Source organism: Stomoxys calcitrans, chromosome 3, assembly GCF_963082655.1.
Source record: "Stomoxys calcitrans chromosome 3, idStoCalc2.1, whole genome shotgun sequence".
Lineage (NCBI taxonomy): Eukaryota > Metazoa > Arthropoda > Insecta > Diptera > Muscidae > Stomoxys > Stomoxys calcitrans.
This window is the reverse complement of record NC_081554.1, coordinates 10779699-10798043: the sequence shown is the minus strand read 5'-3', so window position 1 is coordinate 10798043 and position 18345 is coordinate 10779699. Positions and strand designations below refer to the sequence as shown.

General features: G+C 36.8%; 2 protein-coding genes across 2 annotated transcripts in view; one reads left to right on the top strand and one right to left on the bottom strand.

The window, feature by feature from the left end:
- LOC106087586 (protein Wnt-10b) overlaps positions 1-18345 on the bottom strand; it is an 87981-nt gene that overhangs the window by 36919 nt on the left and 32717 nt on the right. The window contains exons 2-3 of the mRNA XM_013252681.2: positions 3758-3905; positions 3524-3602 (exon numbers count right to left, since the gene is read on the bottom strand). Coding sequence (XP_013108135.2) covers positions 3524-3602; positions 3758-3905 — 227 coding nt within the window. The remainder of the gene's footprint in view (positions 1-3523; positions 3603-3757; positions 3906-18345) is intronic.
- LOC106087601 (uncharacterized) lies at positions 6835-8123 on the top strand. The gene is made up of 2 exons (XM_013252709.2): positions 6835-7092; positions 7171-8123. Exons 1-2 carry the CDS (start codon positions 7027-7029, stop codon positions 7756-7758), a joined length of 654 nt encoding a protein of 217 aa, XP_013108163.2. The 5' UTR covers positions 6835-7026; the 3' UTR covers positions 7759-8123.

Genomic DNA, 18345 nt, shown 5'->3' with positions numbered 1-18345 from the left:
AGCGAACGGCAGCAGATGTGAGTGATGCGTCAAAAGAAATTTGATATGACCAACCAACCGACCGACCGACCGATCACTGGTCACTCCAAGTCTTCTATTGATGTGCGTGTGCTCTGCAATGATCCTCTTGCGGATGGATGGTTTCAAGCTACGACAGACGACGAACTGATTTTTGTTATGGATGCTTGCCTTCATCGAGCCAGTAGCCTAAGTCCCAGTATTAGATTTAACATTAGAGATGCTGCTGTAGCTGTTAGTAGTCCAAGCTTAGGGTAAGATGTTGGTTTTTGTGTATAACTTTCATCATCACAAGTTGTGGTTGTATGTCAGAGCGAATTTTTGTTTCGCAGTGTAACATAATCCTTCACTAGTTTTTTTTTTCTTGTCTTCTTTGTAGGGAGTTAGTGACTGTGCGTGTTCTTGTTTGCTATTTTTCGCTATATTTGCCATGCCATGTCCAATAATAAGTCCTAATCACTTTTTGTTGTTGTTGCTGCCGTTGATTTTGTATTGATCGGAGCTGTTGGCTAAGTGTCTAACATTCTTCTGCACAATGGCGCAATCTTAGGTGTTGAAAAATTGATTAATAAGACTAGGGCTTTTCATTTGAGGTGGACGTTGGACAGAGATCTACTTTAATAGGCAGAACAATATCTGAAGAGTTTAAAATTGTGCCTGTTTTCTTAACCAAGTATGAGTTTGTACCTCCAAAACTACTAAAGAAAGTCAGCTTTCTTCAAAAGATCTACTTTCAATACGGATTTAAGTTAAGTTTTTCTTAAGAGAACATTTCATTGAAACTTCGTCTCAAGAGCATTTTTTAAGGTACTAGGTACTTTTTTAAGATGTAGTTAAATTTTTTAGTTATAGGTGCTTTTTTAAGGTGGTTAGAAAATTTTTAAGTACAAGGTGCTTTTTTAAGTTCTTAATATTTAAGTACTATATACTTTTTAAGGTTGTAAGTAAATTTTTAAGTACAAGGTACTTTTTAAGTACTTGATACTTATATATTTTAAGGAGGTAGGTACTTTTTTACTTACTAGGTACATTTTTAAGTACTAGCGTTTTTTTTAAGTACTATGTCCTTTTGTACGTGTTAGGTATTGTACTGTGTACTTTTTTAAGAACTAGTTACTTTTTAAGTGCTAAGTGTTTTTTAAGTACAAGGTACTTTTGTAAGTGCTAAGTACTTTTTTACTATTAAAGTGCAAGGTACTGTTTTAAGTACTAGGTACTTTTTTTAAGTACCAGGTACTTTTTTAAGTACCAGGGTCTTTTTCAAGTACCAGGTATCTTTTTAAAGTACACGGTACTTTTTTAGAACCAGGTACTTTCGTAAGTATATTGTACTTTTTGAAGTACTAAGTACTTTTTGAAGTACTAAGTAATTTTTTAAGTACGATGTACTTTTTAAGTACTTGGTACTGGCCAGATTTGTGAGGAACTATGCCTTTGAAAAAATGATATGGCAGCGATGTAAAAACTTCTCCCCAACGAGGTTCGTATTGCGGCACGCCGTTCTGACTTTGATGAAAGGAAGGACCATTATCAATGGGCTTAAACTTGAATCGGACAGCACTCATTGATATGTGAGAAGTTTACCCCTGTTCCTTAATGGAATGTTCATGGGCGTTTACAAGTACATTTTCCAGTATTTTTTTCAGTACTAGGTCCTTTTAAAAAAGATTCTTTCTTTAAGAACTACTTAATTTCCCATGAACATTCTATTAATGTACAGGCGATACTTCTCTCATATCAATAAGCTCAGTCCTATTAATGTTATAGAATAATAAAAAGGAGCCTCCTTCTCATAGCCGACTCCAAATGGCGTGGCGGAGTGCGACACCTCTTAGGAGAGAAGTTTTACATGGCATAGTACCTTAGGAGGGGAAAACCATTTTTTTTCTGATGGTCACGCCAGGATTCGAATCCAGGCGTTCAGCATCAAAGGCGGACATGCTAACCTCTGTGCTACCACCGCTGACAATTTTTTCTGATGTTCTCGCCAGGATTCGAACCCAGGCCTTCATCGTCATAGGCGGTGACGATGAAGGCCTTGTTTTAAGTACAAAGTACTTTTTTATGTACAAGTTACTTCTTTTAAGTACAAGTTACTTTTTGAAGTACAAGGTACTTTTTTAAATACAAGTTACTTCTTAAGTACAAGGTACTTTTCTGGTATAACGTACTTTTTTAAGTACAAGGTACTTTTTTATGTACAAGATACTTTTTTAAGTAATTTGTAAATTTGTTCATGAACATTCCATTATTCTCCATTATTCCATTCTCGCCAGGATTCAAGCCCAGGCATTCTCCGCCATAGGCGGACATGCTAACCTCTGAGCTTCGGTGGCTTTCCCTTTTTTAAGTACAAGGTATTTTTTATGTACAAGTTACTTTTTTAAGTACACGGTACTTTTTTAAGTACAAGGTACTTTTTTAAGAATATTTACTTTTGTAAGAATAAGGCATTTTTTAAGTACAAGGTAAGTTTATCCTTTTCTCGTTTCTCGTTTTTCGTTTTCCGTTTTTTGTTTCCTTTTTCCTATTTTTTTTAAACTAACATTTTCTACGAATGCACCACTGTGCGCTGTTGTCTCGATTATGTTGAGCCGGCTGCAGTGTCTTGTGTGTGGGTCCTCCAAGTCTAACAGCAAATTTAATTAGACACTTTTATATGCACGGGTTCATGTTACGATGAGGAGGCATTTGAAGTGTTCATTCACTATGCCATGATGGGCCACCACCACCCAACAATTCCAGCCATCTATGGCCAAACAACGAGCCATAGATAGATTTTTGCCACGAATTTGTGCGGCTGGGGAAAACAAAAATTTCCTCAAGCTGAGAAGAAACGAAGCACAAAAACAAAAACACCAAACCACAATAATGTGGACAGTTTCTTGTGGTTTTCGACTCACGCTTTCCAACGCACACTCACTCACGCACGGTCGGACGCAGGCACGCATGCATGCACGCATTTAGCCACTCACTTCTCAAGTACTGCTGAAAGAGGAATGTTGAGAAAAGATAGTATTTTTAAAATCCATCTTTCCAAGAGTCACATCTCAACGCATTGCCTTGCCTATTTTGCTTTCTCTGCCCCTCGTCCCCTTATATAAAGTTAACTGTCGCTTATTAAACATGGTTGCCATACTATCCCAAGGAAACTCAAGTCTCTGACAAAGACCCATTAAAACGCAAGCATTGAGGAGGCCGAGACGACAACGACCATGCGTTACAAGGACTTAAATATCTCAAATAACCGTTTTAAGCTCCATCTATTTCTGTTGGCAAATGGCTGGCTGGCCTGCTTTGGGTATGGGTGGCCTGAATGGGATCTTGAGTACCTTTTTGGATGGGTAAATGGTGCGTAAGACATGTTAAGATTCTTGCGTATTAATTTTTCTTGCGTTTTATGTTCGCAGAATCTATTTCTTCAGGCACCGCTACTGTTCTGTTTGAGTTTTTTTTTTTTGTCAAAGCACTTTGTGGAGGGGGTGATTTGGGGGCGGGCACTTACCTTTCTTTAAGAGATTCGATGCATGAGGATTGCGGCTTTTGGTGTTGAGTGACGAACAATTCCACCTATGCCATTGAAACTGTAAAGGCAAAAAAGAAATGGGGGAGAAAAATGGAAAAGCATGATTGGTTTGTGTTTGTGACAATTAGTACGTCATTTGTTTGTTATAAGGATGTGCTTTGTTGTTCTGCCCAAGCAGGGAGGGAGGGAGATGATAGGGAAGTTAAGTCTTACCTGAGTTTGACATTCTTTTATGGCCAGGTCGAGACCTTCTAAGGCAGCCGTGGTTACGTCGCTGGCTTTGTAGCAAAGTTCCAATTGATCTTTGGTCAGGCCTGGCACTGAGCGGCACGTGGCTCGGCCATCTGGTAAGCAGTGGAGTCTGGAAAGCAAAAAGGAAAAAAAAAGAAAAGAGAGTTTTAAAACATTTGTGGAGAAGAAATCGTACAGAAGAAATCGGTTATAGATCGATAACCAAGCTCAAGGTACATTTTGAAAGTCATAACATAATCTAACAAAGTTTCAACAAAACAGGGTAGGAATACATACCTTGATGGCGGCTTCCATAAACCAACAACCCTATGTATATAGAATTAATTTCTTTAATATTTCCTCCCCTTCCAGATTAGGCAAAATATTGGCTTTAAAAATACACTGGTACTCTCCATTATACCCCATGATAAAAAGTATTGCAGCAAAACAAAAGTTTCACTGATATCTGATCTGTTTCTCAAGGGAAGCTCTGAGTTTTCACTTTTAGTCGGTTTCTTCGTATCGTTCAATTCATTCATGAATGGCCACACTCACTCTGACATGCATTGTCTTTGTTGATTTGCGGGTGTAAATGTTGAATTAAATCTAATGAGCGTTGATTAGTGAGTCTATGCGCAATGTGCGGCTTTTCTTCTCCCCCTTGAGAAACCCGAATGGAAATCATAGGCTGAAGAGAAACCCCCAAAAGAGATGATGAGAAGTAAGACAAGACAAACAAATGGAAATGATGACACTTGCAAATTAAAAAAAAGTTGTCAGATTGTGGTTAAGATTAGCCCTACACTTAAATGGACTTTTAGAAGCCCAATATTTAATACTTAATATTTTCAATTTAGGGAGAGGTGACTCTGACTCTAATTTTTTTGAAATGGGGATATTCGAACTTAGCACACTAATAGGAATCTAAACTTATAGGATGTATTTATGCAAAATTTCGAGTGCCTAGCTTTGCTCCTTCTTCTTTTTTAGCGTGCTTTCCACCGACAGAAGGACTGACATGGCTAGATCGACTTTTAATGCCAAAACAATCAAGAATATATATACTTTATGGGGTCTGACTTGGACCAAATTCGGCACTGGCATTGAGTGGTCTACTAAATACAAGTCACTGATCAATGGGCAAAATAATGCTCTTTTTGGCAGCTACATCCAATAGCCTGATCTGAACCATATAGGACACGGATGTGGAAAATCTTAACATAGGTCACTGTGCCAAATTTCAGCGAAATCGTATAATAAATGCCCCTTTTATTGGACCAAGTCTTTAAATCGAGAGATCGATGTATATGGCAGCTATATCTTAATCTGGACCAATCTGAACCAAATTGAAAAAAATATATTGAAGGGCCTAACACAACCCATTGTCCCAAATTTCGGCGAAATCGAACAACAAATCCACCTTTTATGGGGCCAAGACCTTAAATCGAGATATAGGTCTATATGGAAATGTGTGTTTTTATGTGCTGCAAACGGAATGACAAAATGAAAATACCTCCATCGTTCGGTGGTGAGCATTAAATAGTAAAACAAGTAAGAGCGTGCTAAGTTCGGCCGGGCCGAATCTTATATACCCTCCACCATGGATCGCATCTGTCGAGTTCTTTGCGCAGTATCTCTTTTTAGGCATACAAAGAATAATAGTATCTCTTTTTAGGCATACAAAGAATTAGTGTAGGTCGGATGTAGGATTGTAAATGGGCCAAATTTGTCCATGTTTTGATATAGCTGCCATATATACCGATCTTACGATTTGACTTCTTAAGATTCTAGAGGGAGCAATTCTTATCAAATTTGGCTGAAATTTTGTACAAGTATGGTCTAAATCGGCTCATAACCTGATATAGTTGCCATATAAACCGTTCTCCCAATTTGATTTTCTAAGCCTCTAAAGGGCACAAATATTACTCGATTTGCTTGAAATTTTGGAGGTTGTATTCTTACCGCTTTGACAAGTATGGACTGTACTTGTCAAGGCGTTTAGTCAACAAGTCGGTCAATAACTTGATATAGCTCATATATAAATGAAAGTCATGCAAAGAACTTGACAAATGCTATTCATGGGGGAGAGTATATACAAGAAAAAAATAATTCGTTTGACAGAAAAGAAAATTTCGCCAAGTAAACTTCTTTCCTGAAAAACTTTGGACTTTGTTTACTTTGCTTCAAACGTTTAAAATCTATTGTGCAAATTGAAAATGATGCCATGTTCAATTTTATGTTGTAACACAATTCAAACTCAAATCTTTAGTAATTATCAGCAGATCTCAGTTGGTAATCCAAACTCTTTCAGAGTATATTTGAATTTATTTCGATGTTATGAAACACAATTATATTAAAAGCCTGCCGTTTTCGCACAACCCATTATGGTTTTGTATTATGATCTACTATATTCGTTATGCTATAAATAGAACAAAAAAATCCATATGAGAGTTGTTGTTTTCGCACATTTAAATACCTACTTTATGATCGATATTTCATTATCGCGTTAATGTTGCCAAACAATGTATGTGCCTTAGAAATTCTTGTACCTGACAGCCATTTGTGTGTTGCTCTTGTTATTGTTCTCATTGGACATAGTAGCATTTTTGTACCGAAACTTTAAAAGTTACCATACCCACTCGACCGAGCTACTCAATACACTGACTGTTTTTTATTTAGTCAAAACAAAAACAATGTATCTACACCAGATGATGGTGCCAACCGGTTACTAGCTGGACAACTGGGTACCAAGTGAATATATATAAATATATAGCTGAGGTGGTGGGTATCCACAGTTCGGGCAGGCCGAACTAAATGTCTTTTTACTTGTTAAGTTTTAAAGGAAAGTTTGACGAAGTCAATCCATAAGAAATCCACGGTGAAAGGTATATAAGAGTCTACCATGCTTGGTTTGTAAAAATACATATACAGCTAATGAATTAGTGATACATATGCACACACACACACATATGCACACAAACACTTCTGTATTGTTTTGCTCCAAATAATTAAACGACACTGATAATTCAAAGTAAATGACAATGAAAATTCATTGTCAAAAGAGATTAGCGGATGAAATCTGGAATGGCTTAGAGCTTGCAGTAATGGAAATCACCATCAAAACTTAGGCTGAAAGTGTGTGTGTGTGTGTGAATGTTGCTCAAAAACAAATCTCAGACTGTGATTAGAAAATTCCATGCGCTTGGAAAAAAGACGAGACAGTGCAATTGAAACGATTAAAGCGATAGAACATGGATTACGCCAACAAGCGATGGTGGTCAGTAGTGTTGATTGTGGCTACAATAGCAGCAACACAAGTGAGTTCCATGGATTTATATATGAAAAAAAAAAACCATTTTCAATATTCAATTTCTATTTTTCAACCGCGAGTACAGACCTGGGAGACCAGTGCCGGTCATCCAGGCTTTATACGCGATGAGGAAGGTTCACGTCGCATTATAAGCCAGTTTTACAACTATGTGGATGTCATTACCGGTCTCAAGTTGGACAACATGCTGAAATTGACCCAAGTCTTTGTGCAACAATTGCTAGACTCCATACCGGGCCATGATCGTGGCAATACTGCCCAGATGCTCGAAGACTATATTTCCAATGTGGAAAATATACGCGAGGATGGTGGCAGTATTGAGGAAAAGGAGCTCATGCTAATGGAATTGCAACAGCTGATTGCCACCATCAAGTCCGGTTTGGCCCAAGAGGAAAAAGAGGATATTATCTTGCGTCGAGGCCTTTTGGGCATGTTCGAGCTATTGGCTCGCCTCTCCATTGAAGAGCGAAAATTCAATGATAAATTCGCCAAAGCTGCCACTCTGCTGCGTCTACGCATGGCCGAGGAGAGTGTGGAACGCCATCGAGAACTCATCGATTTACTACAGGCCATCGACTCGGAACAAGACATCGTTGTAAGGGAGAGACTTTTTGAAAAATTTAAGCAGATACGCCACTATCACACATCACAATAATTTCGGAAGAAGTAGAAGACTAAGAGTCTATACTATTTGTTTATTTTACTCTACAATCACCTGGGAGCGGCTTTTTGTTAGTTAAGTGCTTTTCAATGTTACCACTGAGTGCAATAATTAGATGAAGTGATTTGAATCGAACTAGCTAAATAAAAACAAGTGTTTTAATTAAGTCCCCCATTTAGCGGATGATCTAATCGCTCAGATTCAAATTGAAAGTATAACACACATGTACACTCCAGTGAAGACTTAAAGTGCTTAAAAGCTTGAGATTTTTCTTATCAAAAACTGCAATTAAAAATTGAAAAAAAGAATTAAATGTAAATAAATATATTAATTAAATTAAAAAGCTTTAAACCCTCTAATATTAAGTTTGTTGTTATGTTTGTAGTAAATGAACAGCACTAATGTACTTGAAGAGTGTCATAACTCAAACAAGTAAAAGAGTGCCAAGTTCGGCCAGGCCTTTGCAACATATCGATATAGTGATCTGAGACCCAACAAAGTATATAAATTCTTTTGCACAAATATTTTGCACAGATACTTCCTATTAGTGTAGGTCGGTTGGTATTATAAATGGGTCATATCGGCTCATGCTTTGATACACTTTTTTATCCGATTTTGCATGAGGTGTTTTGTTATGACAACTGTGCTAAGTATAGCCCATATCGGCTCATAGCCTGATATAACTGCTGCAGTAACGTTTTGCTATGACTTGCATAAGCCTTATCAAGTATGGTCATGGAATTGGTCTTTAACATGATATAGCTCCATATAAACCGTTCGCCCGATTTGACTTTTTGTGCCTCAAGAGGGCGTAATTATCATCTAACTTGGCTACAATTTCTTACAATGGCATATCCTATGACCTTTAACATACTCGGCAAATATGGCAAATATGGTGAAGCGGTCTATTACCTAATATAGCTCCAACATTAACCGTTTTTCCGATTTGACTTCTTGAGTCTCTAGAGGGGTCAATAACATTCTGACTTTGTTAAAATTTTGTACAACGACTTTTTTTATGACTTCCAATATACTTGCCATATACGTCTGAATCGGTCTAGAATTTGATGTAGTTGCACTCTTTGCAAGCCAACATATAACAACAACAATATATCTGTAAGCAAGACAAAAAACCATCTACCAGCCCGCCACATGTGCTTTGCTAATGCTGGTGGTGTTTTTATACCCTCCACCATAAGATGGGGGGTATACTAATTTCGTCATTCTGTTTGTAACTACTCGAATATTCGAATATATATTCGTCTGAGACCCCATAAAGTATATATATTCTTGATCGTCGTGAAATTTTTTGTCGATTTAGCCATGTCCGTCCGTCTGTCCGTCCGTCCGTCCGTCTGTCTGTCGAAAGCATGCTAACTTCCGAAGGAGTAAAGGTAGCCGCTTGAAATTTTGCACAAATACTTCTTATTAGTGTAGGTCGGTTGGTATTGTAAATGGGTCATATCGGTCCATGTTTTGATATAGCTGCCATATAAACCGATCTTTGGTCTTGACTTCTTGAGCCTCTAGAGAGCGCAATTCTTATCCGATTGGAATGAAATTTTGCACGACGTGTTTTGTTATGATATCCAACAACTGTGCCATGTATAGTTCAAATTGGTCCATAACCTGATATAGCTGCCATATAAACCGATCTTGGGTCTTGACTTCTTGAGCCTCTAGAGAGCGCAATTCTTATCCGATTGGGATGAATTTTTGCACGTAGTATTTTGTTATGATATCCAAACTCTGTGCCAAGTGTGGTTCAAATCGGTTCATAACCTGATATAGCTGTCATATAAACAGATATGGGGACTTGACTTCTTGAGCTTCTAGAGGGCGCAATTCCTATCCGATTTGGCTGAAATTTTGCATGACGTATTTTTTTCTTAATTTCAACAACTGTGTCAAATAAGCTTCAAATCGGTTCATAACCTGATATAGCTGCCATAGAAACCCATCTGGGATTTTGACTTCTTGACCCTCTAGAGGTCGCAATTATTATCCGATTTGCCAGAAATTTTGTACGACGGATTCTCTCATGACCATCAACATACGTGTTTATTATGGTCTAAATCGGTCTATAACCCGATACAGCTCCCATGTAAATCGTTCTCTCTATTTTACTTGGTGAGCCCCAATGGGCGCAATTCTTATACGAATTGGCTGAAATTTTACACAGGTCTCCAACATATAATTTAATTGTGGTCCAAACCGGACCATATCTTGATATCGTTTTAATAGCAGAGCAACTCTTTTCTTATATCCTTTTTTGCCTAAGAAGAGATGCCGGGAAAAGAACTCGACAAATGCGATCCATGGTGGAGGGTATATAAGATTCGGCCCGGCCGAACTTAGCACGCTTTTACTTGTTATTTCTTCGGCTGACGCTGCTTTGTCTCGTTTGTTATACTGATGGTCTCGGGGATTTCTCTTTGACTCTCTCTATTCTCTACCCTTAAAAACAAATTTTAATAATTTTGGTGACGCAGAGGATTGAACTCATGATCTCATGTTTGGTTGTCTTGCACTCATGGATATAGCTGCTATATTTTTTTTGGGCCCATAAAAGGAGCATTTATTGTCCGATGTCGCCGAAATTTGGGACAGTGAGTTAAGTTAAGCCCCTCGAAATATTTCTGCAAATTGGCCTAGATCGATCAAGATTTGTTTATAGCTGCCATATAGACCGATCTCTCGATTTAAGGTTTGGGCCCATAAAAGCCCATTGTGGCTACAATAGCATCAACACAAGTGAGTTTCATGGATTTATAAATAAAAAAAACTTTTTAAATATTCAATTTCTAATTTTAAAGAGCGAGTACAGACCTGGGAGACCGGTGCCGGTCATCCAGGCTTTATACGCGATGAGGAAGGTTGACGTCGCACAGTGGGCCAAATGGCAAAAAAATTGGAAATAAGTCTACAACTTTTTATCTGTTGATTTTAGCCATACAAAATGTTCTAGACATTTGTAGAGGAGGACATAGGCTTTCAGAAAAGTGCTGTTGTTGGTCCATATCTTTAATACAGGGTGAGCTACAGGGTGTCAAAGTTGACCACTTTTGACTTCTCCAAGCTTCTGGGGGCCATAACTTTTGATCTACTCAACCGATTTACATGATTTAGGACTCTAGAGAAAGAGCTTGACAAGATCTAAAAAACTTATGCATAAAGTACCATGCCATCGTGTACTGTTAAGGAGTTATGAATTGTTTAATTTTAAAATATGAAAATTTGGCCTTGGTTTTTTTCAGTGTTTTTTAAATAACTCCGTCAATTTTAAAGCTATAAACTTCATACTTCACACAAATTATGCCAGCATATGTGTGCATAAAATACAAAAGGAATCACGTGAATATCTTTGGCGGTTTAAAAATGGCATCGTTTTCAATATGAAAAATATTTTTTTTGTCAAAAAATTGCAAAATTTTTCAAAAAAGATACTCCCATTTCCTTTAAGTTTTCGCAAACTTTGGCCGTCAAAGCATTATCATTTCTTTCCATTTTCACAAAGTCGAGGTATTAAGAAAAGTTTTAAGTGCTAATTTGGCTAATTTCGATATCAAACAACACCGTTATCTTAAGACCAAAATGGCCAATTTTTTTACTAAACTTCAAAAGTTTCTCACTGGAAAAAAAGTTCCACGGGGATTTTTTCGCTTTTTTTGAACTTAAATGAAAGCTTAAAATGTTCCCAACATTTTAAGGTATGTCTCGCCATATCCTAGCCATAAATGAGATCGTAGCGATCAAAATACTGAAAAAAGTCAATTTTCAAGTAGTGCTATATTCATTGCTAAAAAACAAGTATTACGTCACATTTTATTGCAAAGATGTTAAATAAACTTTTATTTGGTAACACTTCTTCTACAAAACACAAAAAGAATCATGGAAATATCTCTATTCTATTCCATTTTATGGAACCGGCAATAAAAAAGTCAATTTTTCAAAAAAGTCGAATTTCCCAAATTTTGTTTTTGTTGTCCTAATTGCACATGACACACTATAGCCATATTTACGCAACATACCTTATCGTAAAGGAAATTTTCATACCTTTCCAACGATGTATAAAACATTTCTCAACTCGGATTCTATCTACTCTAAAATTCATTTACACTTCATTAAACTCTATATAAAAATGTCTATTTGTGAAATGGAACCTTATATGGGGCCTACACTAAAACATTGATAGATTTGCCCAGGGTTTACAATACAAATGTGTTAGAATAAAAAAAGGTCTCCTGCCAAAGTTTAAAAAAATTGGAATAAAAATATGTGTTTTAGAGCGAAAACACTTCGCATCGGCGTGCGTTTATATGTATATTAGCTACTCCCAAAATAAAAAAGCATTTTAGTTTTGTATTATTTGATTTTATTCTCTACCAAATAATCTAAGGTATCAAAATTTAAAAGCTCTTTAATTTGAATGGCATCGGGATCGTCCTTATCTATATCGTCACATATTTTTGGTAGCCATTTAGTTCTGATGCTGTATAGTACCGGATCAGACGATAACAATAAATATTGAAGTAAATCATAATTTTGGTTAAATTTGGTGCTCTTTCGGGTATTGAAAAGCCGGAACTGTTTAACATCTCTATTACGGGATTCCTGAGCTTCTTCTGTAAGTTCTCCTAACGGAAGTATGTTGTATTCCACAATTTCCTTGCCATGATGTAAGACTTTATGTACTGTCGGTGTTAAAGCTTTCCACGAATATAAATCAGATAAAATGTTTTTTGTGTCATTACTATAAGCTTCAAATTTGGTTGAATTTATCATCTTTTTGCTATTGATTACAGCCAAAATCACTTTGAATCGTCTTAGCAAGTGTTCATCAAGACCGGTTATTTTAGATGTCGATACGGGGTCCTCAAAAAACCGCCTTGCCGAGTTGCCATCATTTGTGCTTCCGTATCCGTAAAGAGGTTTATCTATTATAAGTCCCTTTTGTTTAAACTCCAACTGGATTCGATTCTTCTCTTCCTGCCTCATTTTGTGAAGATCTTGGTTGTTTCTAGCAGAGACATCGCGGTTTCCAGGGCTAGTCCGATATTTAAGGTCATACGATAAATGCAAACAATACTCCATGAATCGAATTCTACAGTGCAGGGGCGAAATACCGAAATTGAGCGCATTTTCGTTTACTAAATTTTCATCAGACTTGTCCTCGAATTGCCCATTCTTCTTGCCACAAATATTGCATCTCCAATTGGACATAACGCCAGTTAATGCGTTTGCCACCTTTCCATCGATCATAGTGAGTTGTAGTTGAAACGAAACTTTTATATTTCTTCCCAATTGGTTTATAACAATCATGGGTAATGCAGCAATTTCTTCCTTTATTTCGTTCACCAAAGATCGTGTTGTGTTCCGGTCTTCCTTTGTATACTCAAACCGAATTGGGCGACATAAATATTTTGACCCAGGTGTTCTATTTATCCATATATCTTGAAATGCATTTTCTTTCGATGATGAAGATTGGTCCTTGTACAATCTCATTCTCAATGGTACTAATGATGCCATGAAAATTGATGCGAAGTTGGTATCTATTTCTGTTTGTTGCTTATATTCGGAAAATCCAGATGATCCATCACAACCCCATTTGCTGATCAAAACCACTTCGGAATTATTACATGTGTTCAACTGTTCTTCAGTAAAATTAGAAATAATTCTAACAGCTGTATTTTCAACAAGATCAGCAAGTTTCACTCTTGCTTTTAATTCGTCCACGTATATATTTGATGGCACCATTTTCGTCCTGGTGTTGTACAATTTATGTTTTGAGGGTAAACAACCCCATCCTTTTTCACGAAGAGCCTTCCTCATTGTTGAGTATTTGTTTCTTGAGAGGCCTAGGTTCAAAATCAGGGCCAGTGCATCTTCCTCCGTGAATTCTGTAGTCGATTTTGGAGTTGGAATACTTTCTACCATTCTCTTTACCCTTTTCGGAGATGCTAATGGTAAAACATCGACAATTCGTCCAACATTTTTTGGTTGTGTTTTTAACAATGCTGTTTTGAACGTATCTTTTATTAAATTTGGCGGATGTGCCGCCAATAGTTCCTCTTGTTTTTTCTTTTTGGTTTTCTCCGTAACTTCGTCGTATGCTTTGCTAGGCCGGCCGGGAATCAGCGGTTTAATTTCAATAAGTAGATCCGATTTCAGCCACTTCTCATACATTTTGAAAAACTTGATTTTTGCGAATGAACATTCTGGCAACCTTCTCTCAAATGATTTGTAGAATTTTTCAAGTTTGTCTAAAGCGTCTTTATTTAGCCTTATTCCATATATGTGGTCCAAAGTGTAAACAAGTTCCTTAAATGACTCCGTGTATGATTTGGAATCATTTTTGATGTCCCATACAATTTTCGAAAGAGTGGAATACTTCAGTATGACTTCCATAACTTATAAATGTCCTTTACGCCTCTACAAAATATAATGAAGAAAATTTGGATTTTGTTCAAATATTTATGCAATATATTCACAATTAATGACCCATTTCAGGTATCAGACGCAATCGTAAAAAGGGGTCCAAAGTGCCTCTTTTTACTTACTCTTCTATAATTATTTACCTGGACTCGAATTTGGTTAAAAAAAATGACAATGAATTTTTTATGGGTAGGTTTTTTCACATTCATTGATACGGTGGATTTCCTGGGAATTCGACATAGCGAAACAGGTAACATTTGTCTGCATCAAATCTTAACACAAATATATATATATATGCAGGTATATTTCTAGGTTACTTTTTATTCAAAAATCATCAGCTTACATTAAAAATAGATGTAGGTACTATACAAACGCACGCCGATGCGAAGTGTTTTCGCTCTAAAACACATATTTTTATTCCAATTTTTTTAAACTTTGGCAGGAGACCTTTTTTTATTCTAACACATTTGTATTGTAAACCCTGGGCAAATCTATCAATGTTTTAGTGTAGGCCCCATATAAGGTTCCATTTCACAAATAGACATTTTTATATAGAGTTTAATGAAGTGTAAATGAATTTTAGAGTAGATAGAATCCGAGTTGAGAAATGTTTTATACATCGTTGGAAAGGTATGAAAATTTCCTTTACGATAAGGTATGTTGCGTAAATATGGCTATAGTGTGTCATGTGCAATTAGGACAACAAAAACAAAATTTGGGAAATTCGACTTTTTTGAAAAATTGACTTTTTTATTGCCGGTTCCATAAAATGGAATAGAATAGAGATATTTCCATGATTCTTTTTGTGTTTTGTAGAAGAAGTGTTACCAAATAAAAGTTTATTTAACATCTTTGCAATAAAATGTGACGTAATACTTGTTTTTTAGCAATGAATATAGCACTACTTGAAAATTGACTTTTTTCAGTATTTTGATCGCTACGATCTCATTTATGGCTAGGATATGGCGAGACATACCTTAAAATGTTGGGAACATTTTAAGCTTTCATTTAAGTTCAAAAAAAGCGAAAAAATCCCCGTGGAACTTTGTTTCCAGTGAGAAACTTTTGAAGTTTAGTAAAAAAATTGGCCATTTTGGTCTTAAGATAACGGTGTTGTTTGATATCGAAATTAGCCAAATTAGCACTTAAAACTTTTCTTAATACCTCGACTTTGTGAAAATGGAAAGAAATGATAATGCTTTGATGGCCAAAGTTTGCGAAAACTTAAAGGAAATGGGAGTATCTTTTTTGAAAAATTTTGCAATTTTTTGACAAAAAAAATATTTTTCATATTGAAAACGATGCCATTTTTAAACCGCCAAAGATATTCACGTGATTCCTTTTGTATTTTATGCACACATATGCTGGCATAATTTGTGTGAAGTATGAAGTTTATAGCTTTAAAATTGACGGAGTTATTTAAAAAACACTGAAAAAAACCAAGGCCAAATTTTCATATTTTAAAATTAAACAATTCATAACTCCTTAACAGTACACGATGGCATGGTACTTTATGCATAAGTTTTTTAGATCTTGTCAAGCTCTTTCTCTAGAGTCCTAAATCATGTAAATCGGTTGAGTAGATCAAAAGTTATGGCCCCCAGAAGCTTGGAGAAGTCAAAAGTGGTCAACTTTGACACCCTGTAGCTCACCCTGTATTAAAGATATGGACCAACAACAGCACTTTTCTGAAAGCCTATGTCCTCCTCTACAAATGTCTAGAACATTTTGTATGGCTAAAATCAACAGATAAAAAGTTGTAGACTTATTTCCAATTTTTTTGCCATTTGGCCCACTGTGCGTCGCATTATTTGCTTATAGCTGCCATATAGACCGATCTCTTGATTTAAGGTTTTGGGGCTAAAAATGAGCATTTATTGTCCGATTTCGCCGAAATTTGATACAGTGACTTATGTTAGTCTTTTCGACATCCGTGTCGTATATGGTTCAGATCGGTCTATATTTGGATATAGATACCAAAAAGACCAATATTTTGGTCTACAAAATTAAACAATGACTTTTACTTATTAGACCACTCAATGTCTGTGCCGAATTTGGTCCAAATCGGACCATATTTCGAAATAGCTGCTATGGGGCATAAGGTATGTGTTTTTTACCGGATTATGACGAAAGGTGGTTTACATGTGTACCCGAGGTGGTGGGTATCCAAAGTTCGGCCCGGTCGAACTTTACGCCTTTTCACTTTGTTTTTACTAAGTTTGGTGTTTCTTTCTTTGTATACCTTCCACCATAGGATGGGGGTACACTAATTTCGTCATTCTGTTTGTAACTCCTCGGAATATTCGACAAAGACCCCATAAAGTATATATTGGGTCGCCCAAAAAGTAATTGCGGATTTTTCATATAGTAGGCGTTGACAAATTTTTACACAGCTTGTGACTCTGTTATGCATTCTTTCTTCTGTCAGTTATCAACTGTTACTTTTAGCTTGCTTTAGAAAAAAAGTGTAAAAAAAGTATATCTGATTAAAGTTCATTCTTAGTTTTATTAAAAATGCATTTACTTTCTTTTAAAAAATCCGCAATTACTTTTTGGGCAACCCAATATATTCTTGTTTGTCATGACATTTTTAGTCGATTTAGCCATGTCCGTCCGTCTGCCCGTCCGTTTGTCCGTCCGTCCGTCTGTCCGTCCGTCTGTCCGTCCGTCCGTCTGTCGATCGAAAGCACGCTAACTTTCGAAGGAGTAGAGCTAGCCGCTTGAAATTTTGCACAAATACTACTTATTTGTGTAGGTCGGTTGGGATTGTAAATGGGCTACATCGGTATATGTTTTGGTATAGCTGCCATATAAACTCGGGTCTTGACTTCTTGAGTCGCTAGATGCCGCAGTTTCTATCCGATTCGGCTGAAATTTTGCATGAGGAGTTTTATTATGATTTCCAACAACTATGCTATGCTTATCCGATTCGGCTGAAATTTTGCACGAGGTGTTTTATTACGATTTCCAATAACTGTGCTTAATATGTTTTAAATCGGTCCTTAACCTAATATAGCTGCCATATAAACCGATCTAGGGTCTTGACTTCTTGAGCCTCAAAAGGGTGTAATTATTATCCGATTTTGCTGAAATTTTGTACAACGGCTTCTTCCATGACCTCCAACATACGTTTCAAATACGGTCTGAATCGGTCTTTAGCCAGATACAGCTCCCATATAAACCAATATCCCTATTCTACTCCTTGAGCCCTAAAAAGGCAAAATTCTTATTCGATTTGTATGAAATTTTACACATAGACTTCTACTGTGGTCTACAATATTCAATTCAATTAGCACAATTCTTTTCTTTTATCCTTTGTTTGTCTAAGAAGAGATACCGGGAAAGAATTCGACAAATGCTATCCATGGTGGAGGGTATATTAGATTCGGCCCACCCGAACTTAGCACGGCTTTACTTGTTTTTTTTTTTGCTTTTCTGTTACTTAACAAACAAATCCGATTATAAATGCGCTTTTTATGGGGCAATGACTTTAAATCGAGATATCGGTCTACATGGCATCTATATCCAAATCTGGACCGATTTGGGCCAAGTTGCACAAAAATTTCGAAGAGCCTGACACAAAGCACTGTCCCAAATTTCAGCGAAATCGGACAATAAATGCCTCTTTTATGGGCCCAAAACCTTAAATCGAGAGATCGGTCTATATGGCAGCTATATTCAAATCTGGACCGATCTGGGCAAAATTGAGGAAGGACGTCAAAGAGCCTAACTTAACTCACTGTCTCAAATTTCAGCGACATCGGACAATGAATGCGTCTTTTATGGCCCCAAAACCTAAAAGCTAGATATCGGTCTATATGGCAGCTATATCTAAATCTGGACCGATCTGTGCGGTATTGCAGAAGTATGTCAAGGGGCTTAACCTAACTCACTGTTTCAAATTTCGGCGACATCGGACAATAAATTAGCATTTTATGGACCCAAAACTTTAAATCAAGAAATCGGTCTATATGGCAGCTGTATCCAAATCTGAACCGATCTAAGCCAAATTGACGAAGGATGACGAAGGGCCTAACACAATTCACTGTCCCAAATTTCAGCAAAATCGGATAATAAATGTGGCTTTTATGGGCCTAAGACCCTAAATCGGCGGATCGGTCTATATGGGGGCTATATCAAGATATA

Coding starts and splice junctions, on each gene's coding strand:
- LOC106087601 (XM_013252709.2), top strand. CDS start 7,027: ATGGATTACGCCAACAAGCGATGGTGGTCAGTAGTGTTGATTGTGGCT. Junction 7,093..7,170: donor CTACAATAGCAGCAACACAA/GTGAGTTCCATG, acceptor CCGCGAGTACAG/ACCTGGGAGACCAGTGCCGG.